General features: G+C 32.0%; 1 protein-coding gene across 1 annotated transcript; it reads right to left on the bottom strand.

The window, feature by feature from the left end:
* Positions 1–333: 333 nt before the first annotated feature.
* On the bottom strand, positions 334–3,159 carry LOC143043280 (protein fem-1 homolog A-like). Its single transcript, XM_076215665.1, has 2 exons — positions 1,715–3,159; positions 334–863 (listed from the first exon to the last, which is right to left on the bottom strand). Exons 1-2 carry the CDS (start codon positions 3,044–3,046, stop codon positions 429–431), a joined length of 1,767 nt encoding a protein of 588 aa, XP_076071780.1. The 5' UTR covers positions 3,047–3,159; the 3' UTR covers positions 334–428.
* Positions 3,160–10,585: the final 7,426 nt, after the last annotated feature.

Below are 10,585 nucleotides of genomic sequence, written 5' to 3' on the forward strand. Positions count from 1 at the left end.
ACTGTTTCCTTTATTTAAATGTGTAAAGTATCACGAATTTGTTACTCTGCAAAAATGTCTTCGGGTTTCCACGGATTTACTTAGAGATCTATTAAAAACAGATATTTAGAATTAAGTAAGGCAAAATCCAGTTCAAGTCTCAAATTTATAGCGGACTGGGAAAACGAAAATAGAATATTCAATATACAAGCGAATCCAAAATCGTTTACCTTTTACAACAACTGTACTTGCGCTTTACTCTGTTGTCGATGGCTAATATATTGAAAAGCATTCCTGCTAATTTCATTATTTACCAAATATATCACGAAAATTATACGAACAACTTTTACCTCTTTAACATGTATCAGCTGTCCCTATTATCAATATTCAAATATTTCTAACGAGCCAAACAACATTTCATTTCTGGTTTCGCTTCATTATGTCACATTTTATTTTTTGTCATTTTCGTGGCTATATTTTATACTGCATAGTAAAGCATTTAGACCATCTTTGTCCGATCTATTTGTGTCTATTCCACACTCGAGCAAAATTTTTACAACTTCAAGTGAAGGAATTTGAGAAAAATACGTATCATCAACAGTTCCTGTTTGCGGATCTACGGCTAAATGTAATAATGTTTCTCCATCATAAGTTGTCGTATTCATAATAACTACTTCATGTATTAATTTCAAAAAATCATTCTGTTCATATGGATCTCTCTCTAAACATCGGAAAACATTTATTATGTGTATAACGGACTGAAGCAGGTATTTATAGTTGTTGATTATTTGTATATTGACTGGTCGTACGGATAAAATGGCTTCACAACTAAAAATATGATCTTTAAACATCGATATGACTTCAATGACATCTTTTGCCTGTACCTTAAAAAAATTAAAAAGGAGTATCATTGTTTAGCTGAATAATAAAATTGTCAGGAATTTCAATTGCACATTATACCTATTTTGAAAAAAATATATTTTCTGACAAAGTAGATCTCAAAAACAATATATAGCGACCAAAGTGTTCTTATTCCACTCTCATATAAATGATAATTTAAAAATAAATATTTGCTGATGATATCCTGTCATCTTAAACTTATATTTCCGTACGTGCTTGAACCTCAGTGAATTTCAATAAAGGATGTTACTAAAATTAGAAGCTTGCTCCCCTTATAATAACACAGTGGAACTATATGAATTAAGTTTTTTTTTATCCTTCATTGAACTTTTGATGTGGTCCCCAAAAGAGGTCATTACTGAGATGTATTTAGTAAAAATGGATAAGACGATTACTTATGAATTGCTCCTTTATAGAATTACAAAATGTTTACTGTAAAAAGTAGCATTGCCAAAATAAACAAATTCAAGTTAATCTCTATAAATCTTTTGAATCTTTTTTAATTTATTATGTGGTATTCATAAACCTTCCTCGATTTTTTTCCGTATCAATACGTGCTGAATAATTGATATTGTAATGCTCGGAATCATAATATCGCATATAGAAATTAAAAAAATATTCTAATGTATAATACAGTTTTCCACGCTTGTTTGTAAAATGGCTGTTAGATGTAAAGAAAGAATCCGTGATACTTAACAAAAGCCTACATTCAGAATATATTATTTAGACGTCTCTCATTCGGCAAGGCTGTTTGAAATTATTGAAGAAGCAGTATAATATATGTGTAGAATTTCATGCTGTACATATCCAAAGAAAAGTTATATAACACCATTACCTTTTCGTTTGCATGTTGGTCTTCAAATGCGATTTGCATTTCACAAAATATATTTGCAAGAGAAGTTGCTGCATTCACTGTATCGTTCTCTAAATACTGTTTTCGACTAATTTCAATGCTATAGGCGTATTTCCATAATTCAACACACCTTTGGAACAGTTTAGTATCTGCATATACTGCACCACGATATCGTATTTTGTAAATAGTGTCTTCGTGATCCTCTCCAAGAATTCGTCTATATTTAAGTAATGCCTGCATATAGAGTATATGCTCATCTTTTATGTGTTCAAGTTCTTTGGCTGAAGTTATTTCCGTCGTATCAGCAAAGGCAGATTTTGAAACGGAATTTTCGGTATGACACTTATTTATTGAATTTACTAAAAATTCAAGACGCATTCCGAGAGCCTTCATCCAGAATGTACGTGCCTTTTCAATATCTATATCAACAAAGTGACATCCTAGTAGTTCATATGAATCGACGAGCTTAATCTCAGTACCACACTCTTTCATTATAAAAGCCTCCACAACGAAATCATGTCCGTTATATGCAGCCAAATCTAGTGCCGTTCTGTTAGTTTTATTTCGTATGGTGTAATCAGCATTATTGGTCAGTAGAATTCTTACACTGTTTACATGGCCTTCGTTAGCAGCATAATGAAGAGCGGTCCAGTCATTGACGTCAACTGAATTTACGTCAACTCCCTTTGTTATTAAGAACTTCACCAGCTCTGGGCATCTGATGGAATTCATCAAGCATGTTCTACCGTATATATTAGTTTTTGAAAGATTTCCTCCGTTTTCAACTAAAAATTCTACCATAAGCTGATGGTTCATAAAACATGCACAACGAACTGGAGTTGATTCTGTGTCTGAACAATCATTCACGTCTGCTCCATAAAATAAAAGCAAACTTGCAATATCGACTCTCCCGGATTCCGCTGCGCACCAAATTGGTGGAACTTTATATTGGTTATCATTTTCGTCTGTGAAAATTCCTTTTTGATTGACATCAGCCTCACAGTTTTTAAGAAGATACTGAACAATGTATTTGTGTCCTAGCGTAACAGCCGCGCACAGCGCTGTATTTTGATTCACCTTAAAGGAAACGATCTGTTTACGAACCTCCGCCGATAGCAGACATAACGTAGAAACAACCTTAGTAGCATTGTTTTCTTTAATACAGAAAAGAATGATTTTCGCTTGAGTTTCGAAGTCGTTTTTTGGTTCACTGTTTGCTGACATGTTAACACAAAAATGAAATGTTGCTGTGTCCGTTTTATTTATTCCACCTTGTTTATAATTACCTTTCAGTAACATAGATTGATAGAACATTCCATTCTTTGTGCCATTCCAAGGATGACTTACAAAACAGTTCCTCGTTGAATACTTTTTTATTTACATTATACCTATAAATACATGGGAATGAACATAGCCGAATATTTAAACATCCGGGTCCCAATCAAATATACTGACATATATACTGTTATCGATTACTGAGTAAATGTATATATAGTAAGCTGATAATCTTTAAATGACTTATGAATTGAAATATTTAGAAAAAATGTATTTGAATATACATGATATTGTCTTCTCTTTAGTCGGGTTGTTGTCTTTTTGACATATTCCACATTTATATTCTCAATTTTATCATTTATCTACAAATTGTGCAAAATATACAACATGCAGTGAAACTATTCTCACAAAAAGAGGACTGCAGAATAAAAGCGGTGTTTTCCTCCGTTGTGGAAATTATTCATTATGATAAAATCATAGGCATCAGAGACAGCGTGTCGATGATTTCCTATGTCCATATTTTATATTTTACTGTTATTTTTAAGCATAATTCAAACAGACTATTATTGATAAGATTATACCCTACTGTGACTATTCACTTGGATTCGTGAACATTTATCCACTCTGGGGTGCATCAATACAGTGTTGTATTATATATACAAAAGCAGAAAAATCAAATCCTATTCAATCTGATCTTTCTCTCAGTCGAAATTAAAGCTGATATTGATATGAGTGTATTTTGTTGTTATAAGTTCAATACATGCTATAAAGGTTTATTCAGGCGACCAACTAATCAGCAGCCCAACAAAACATGTATCTTATATTGAACGGCACAGATAAACCGGCAATGTAGAGTCGACACAACTAAGTTGTTGATGGACAATTTATAACGGAAAGATAAAATGGCTTGTCAACTTGTTTATATCGGCGCGGGACTTTTGCGTTTTTTTGATAGGACTTTTGCGCTTTTTAGAATAGAGTCCTTGTGCATTTTTACATGATATTTCAGCTTTCTGTTTTATAGGGAAAACTAATTTCCAAAAGTCTATGGGAATTTTAAAAATGTAATATTATTCAGAACGTACTGTTGATAAAAAAAAACCAGAAATACTATTTTTGTCCTTAACTGAAGTATACAAAGTTTCACGAGGAGGTAAACATTAGTAATTGAATTAACTCTAAGACAAATGTTCTTAATGATCAGCAATTCCAATTAAATAGAACTTGGTGGTAATCAAGTTTAATCATTCCACTTGTTTCCTAATTGGATATCTTTTTATGTTTATCTTGTCCTTCCCTGTGTATACGTTTTGAGCCTTTGGGTACCCAAATCGTCACTTCATTCTTAAAAAGCCATTGATCAGCATGCCGATGTTATCATTAAAGACAGGATCTGTGCAATAGTTAACTATGCTGGATTATAGGTGTCCTCGTTTGAAGATTGTTATCAATCGTTCAACTTGATACATTGCAGCACGTTTGAAACTAATCCATAATTCTATGGTTGAAAGTCAATTATGTGGCTGGTTCCGCTGATTTTCCGAGAAATTATAAAAAACAAAGATATGAAGTAAAATGTATATGTTAATAAAGACTTTGAACTGTAAAGTATGGGCAGTTAAAACGGAAACTTTCAGGATTCTTGAGAAGCCAAATTTGTGCTAAAATGCAATTCTTTTCTTGAAATGTAATATTGCGGATAATCATGTCATTCTATATGCTTTAATATAAGAATTTTAAAAGACGGTGTTGCGGTGTATATGACAATGAAACAACCAATCGACGAATTAAAAAAAATATAACTACGACAGAATGAAGTCTTAAAAAAATAGGTATTCTGTAAAATAATACTTCTTTAAAAACAAGTCTGACTCAGTGCAGATAAATTCAGTATAAGAATAAAAAGAAGAATACTTCAAGAATCCAATTATGGACCCTTGCGGGTTTTAAATTTCCTACAATGATTACAATGATTTATTTATAGCAATGAAATAATAATAAAATAAAATACAACACAAAACAAGAGACCACTGAACAGCTATTGTTTACACATGGAAGTGAAAGTGATATGGTAGAAAATCAATTAATATGTTAGACTTATTCCCCTTTAAACAGTATCTAATAATCTCTCAAGATATGGTGTTAATAGCTGCATAGAAAGCAGCCCTAGCTGATTAAATATAAGGGCAGGACAGTTTTCTCCGATGTACATATAGCAATCAATTACCAGATATTTATGGATATGATATTAAGTTGCAAACATTTAATAAGCTCCTTAAACATTTGAACGCAGTTTAAGAATGCATTTATCAGGCTTTAACATATATCTAGATGAACTATGTATACACAAAAATAAATTAATGTGTATTTTATTAATGTTTTGAATTCAAAATATATATAGATAAACTAAAAGAGATTTAGCCCTTTACATGCTTCCAGACGTATATGCTTATCTTCAGTGGTAATATATATCAAATTGAATTTCTGGTTTACGGAAGACTGTTGTTTTTTGGAAAGACATAAGGAGACAAGATAAAAAAAATCATGGAGCATATCGTACATGTATCATACAATCAATTCCTTTGAAATGTATCAAAGTAGCTTTTCTGGACAATAGACACTTTGTTATAATTTACACATGAACAAAATGCACTTATACAGTAGACAATCGACACAACGTTTTCCTAACCACTTTGACAAGCACAAAAATGAATGCTGAAGACTGTGAACACCATTTTTTTTTCTCAGGGGCATGATTCAATTTTGAATTTAGGAAATTATTATGCAAATGCATTCTGACGTCAAAATTATAGTGGTCTCGACCTGTTCTAACAATCAACATATAAGTAATACATGCATACATTTCACTTCCTATCTGAATGTTCTTGCATTTATTTGTATTGTATTCTTGTCGTGTAGTGTTGTCATTTTAGTGTTATATTTAACAAAAAGCGCGAGGTTGGCTAGCCACTAAACCAGATTCAACCCACCATTTTTTTCAGGAAAATGGCATTTGTTATCTTATAGTTCGTTTCTGTGTGTGTTTTTTTGTCGTTTTTTTTTATTGTACTTCAGTGTTTCTGTTGTGTCGATGTTTACCTCTTAAAGTTGATGTTTCTCCCTCGGTTTAAGTTTGTAACCCGGATTTGTTTTCCCATCAATTGATTTATGACTTTCGAAAAGCAGTATACTACTGTTGCCTTTATATATAAAAGTTCAAACTTAAAATCTGAACGAAAAAGAAAGACGGACAAAATATGTACCAGCGTGCCTAATTTCATCAAGAGTTCCGATAGCCTAAACTTAATAGACTACAGAGGACACAGATCCAAATTACTTGTTACATGTGTAAACATACACTACATACAGACTCAACAATCCATTGTTTTCAGTTGAATTTAAAGGGAATATAAATAATGCGATACTTATCTATTGTGCACACCTTAAGAATACTGTGTTGTAAATCACTTTATTCTAGTTTGAAAACTGTGTTATAAGTCAAGTCAGGTGATCCAAAGGTTAAAGCTGTCCTGCCCTACGCGTAAATAGAAAATTTAATGGTTAACATTCTTAAATCTTTCTGGATACATTATTTATTTGATTAGTTACCATAAGGCCTTCAACTAGTTTTCAGTAACTACGAGAACTTTCAGGTTGTTACATTGTGAGATTAGTGCTTTTCTATAATATCTGCTGAGTTAAGGACTTTTTCAACTGCTTTTTATTGCTGTATATCTTTGATTGTTTTATACATCAAACATCAAACCTTTAGGTTTTCGTTTGAATTGGATTACATTCCTCATTTTAGGGTCATATATTTGGCTTTATCAGTTTTTTTATATGAGCTTCACTGATGAGTCTTATGAGACGAAACGCGCGTCTGGCGTATTAAATTATAATCCTAGTACCTTTGATAACTTTTTAAACCACTGGGTCGATGCCACTGAATTTAGGTCTTCAATGCTCTTCAACTTTGTAACTTGTTTTGATCTGAGCGTCACTGATGAGTCTTATGAGACGGAACGCGCGTCTGTCGTATTAAATTATAATCCTGGTACCTTTTATTTAATTTTATATATAGCTTATTATAGAGTTGTACGGTAGTTTAACTTCTACGTCATTTTTTCTCTGATAAAGAGTTGTCTCATTTGAAATCATTCAATTTACGATACGGACATCTTCAGTTATATCTATTTGAAGATCTAACTTAACAAACTGTAAACCTTTCTATTAATTGAGTAATCATGGAGTAAGTAAGGCATCAGTTATTTGAATTTTGAATAGTTTTTAACGTTTTACGCTTTCGGACTGTCATTTCCGTTTTAGAAACTTCTTCGCTAGGCAGCATGGGATAACTACTAACAATTATAGATCATTCTGTAAATGGTATTGATAGTGTCATATTCACACAAGATAATTGATAATTGCTTTTATCTGTTTTTGTATATATTATTTAAAAGTTTGCCTCTGACATTTCCAACAATGTGTTTTTTGTAAGATTTTGTAATTCATTGGGCGCATGTGCAGGTGATGCACTAAATCTTAAATTTCTCAATATTTTGATTGAAAAACATGCATTTCAAATTCACTTCCGACAACATATTATTAAATTCGTGTCCTTTCTTTATTATCATACATTCTAACATCAATTTACATGTGTTCTACTTTATTTCGCATAAAGACATTTTCTATCTGAAAAACGTATTTGGCAGTTTGTTTGTTTTACTAGTCATAAACAATTAATTTATTCGGGTATATAAATTTTCAGAAAATCGTATGCCTCTTAAATTGTTATTTAAACGTACGCTCCTTTATGATAGCGTATGAAAATTCAAAAGAAATCCAAGATACCAATACAAATACCAAGGCGTTTTCCGCTTAAGTTGATTGGTTTATCGATTACCTAACACACAAAGAAAACTATCCTACTTGAACAATGTTTTAAAACTAGCGAATGCTTAGCAAATGGAAGGATCAAATAACTTAAATTATCGATTACTGAACACTAAAAAAACTCTAATACTACCTGAACAATATCTTAAGACTATCGAATGCTTAGCAAATGGAAGAACTAACTACATCACTTTTAAGTATAAATTGCCAATTAATTTTAAGATATTATCTCTATGCTCGGTGAACATACATTCAATGGAGAATCTACAGTTTCTAGTTCCATTAATATTTTATTAATTCTTCCATTTGTGAAACGATCTATTCGTTATATGAACGTTGGATTGTTATTAACATTTAGCTATTTGCCTTTTGACGAGCTCTCAGTTACTGCAAGTACTTGTACTTCGTCATTTGGTCTATGTTATGGCTTGTTTCATTAGCAATTTTACCACACGGTCTTGCACTGAACTTCAATTGACTATATGCACATCATCAGTCATACCTATATCCTCTACTTGCAGATTTGTTTTTATATTCCTATGATGCAGAATTTATCCAAGGGCTAGTACAGAAAGGAGAAAAGAAATTAGCCCAGTCTTTTAATTTCACCTTTCGGTATATTGATGATGTACTGTCTCTAAATAATAATAGATTCAGTGATCACTTACGTTTAATATATCCAAGTGAACTTGAAATTAAAGATACTACCGACACAGATAAATCTGATTCATATTTAGACCTTTTTCTCGAAATGACAACTGATGGTAGGTTGAATACCAAAATTTATGACAAAAACAATGATTTTAATATTCCTATAGTCAACTTCCATTTCTGTGTAGCAAAATCCTAGCGGCACCATCATATGGAGTATATGTGTCTCAATTGATACGTTACTCTAGAGCTACCTCAAACTACGTTGATTTTGTTGAACGAGGAATACTACTTTCTCATAAGTTGCTAAGACAGGGCTATGAATCAATCAAATTAAGGTCATCACTCAAGAAATTTTACGGTCCCCCTCATGAGCTGATTGGCCATTATGACAAAAGTGTGTCAGAAATCATATCTGATTCTTCCTCAGTCATAATTACCTTCCATCATTACCGAACTGAACAAAGAAATAACACGACGGGTGACATATACGGTGCAGGAAATGCTTACCCTTCCGGAGCACCTGATTTCACTCCCGGTTTTTAGTGGAGTTTCTAAATTCTAAATGTTTCTTAATTATTATTTATAACTGTTGATGTAAATGTCCTTTGGTTTTGTGAGTCTTTGTTTTGATTGTTTTTGTCTATCTAATTATGGGTGCCACGACGGATGCCACATGTGGAGCAGGATCTGCTTACCCTTCTTGAGCACCCGAGTTTTTGGTGGGTTCGTGTTGCTAAGTCTTTAGTTTTCTACGTTGTGTCTCTTGTACAATTATTTGCCTTTTTTTTAAGCCATGTCAGTTTGTTTTCGTTCCATAATTTTGACTGTCCCTCTGGTATCAATTGCCCCTCTTTTCTTATTTTTTTTTACCTTTCTGTCAATTAAATGATTATTGGAAAAGCCATCAGCGACTTGACCTATCAATATTTTAACTGTTTACGCTATTGGATTATTAGTTCCGTTATATGCTTCCAAGACCATTTAATTGTCAGGCAGCATGGCGTAGCTACTAAAACGGTCAATAGTGTATGAGGGTCAGGATAGGGTTAAGAAAAATGGACTCAAAAGGAATGACGAATAATAGAGTGATGATAAATAATAAAACAAAGAATTATGAGCAAAACTATAAAGAAAAGATAAAGATGGCTTTGAAAATTGTAAATATAATACAGAATTGATAGACTTCTAATCTTACCTTTTGGTATGTAGTTGAAAGTTTTAAAAATCGTTTCACAGAACAACTTAAAAATGAAATACAATTTATAAGCATGGACTCATGACCAAGTTAACAACATTTCACAAAACAACTTATAGAAAACCAATTATGATTTATAAACATGGACCAAGGTAAAAAGAATTCTACAAAACAACCTAGTACACAAAATCAAAATGGTCAACCAACATGCTAAAAAGCAACAACAGAAAAAAATAAATTATAACATGAACTGAAGTAAAAACGAAGATATACACACATATTCCAATAGGAGTTGTTTCTTTGTTGTCATTTGTGACATTGTTATCTAAATTAGGGTTGCGTGTATAAATATTTTTGATAAATTCACATTGATATGAATAAAGGGTACAATATACATTATTTCATTATTATTTGAGAAAACTACTCGGTCAACACAAATAAAAGTCGGAGGCGGCCTAGTTTTGTACAAGTTAAATAATATGCCAGTTCAATTGAACGAAAAAATATGCGGATAAATAAAATATATTCTAATAATATATCATTTGTTACGGTTATGTTCCATGTTATTATAGCTACTAAACCAGGTTTAATACACAAGGGAATGCCTTTTCCAAGATAGGAATATGACAATTGGTTTCCATTCGTTTGATGTGGCTGAGCTTTTGAACACAAAAGTTCAAACAAAACTTGAACAAATGTTTCATGCCAGTGATTATAAAACAAGACAAATTATAAAACAGGTTAAAGTTTAGTATTAATTGCCAATTTATCTTATAGTAGAACTTTAAGCTAAATGAACAAACATTTCATGACGAGTCTGTAATTTCTTGTTTCAT

This window comes from Mytilus galloprovincialis, chromosome 8, assembly GCF_965363235.1.
Source record: "Mytilus galloprovincialis chromosome 8, xbMytGall1.hap1.1, whole genome shotgun sequence".
NCBI lineage: Eukaryota > Metazoa > Mollusca > Bivalvia > Mytilida > Mytilidae > Mytilus > Mytilus galloprovincialis.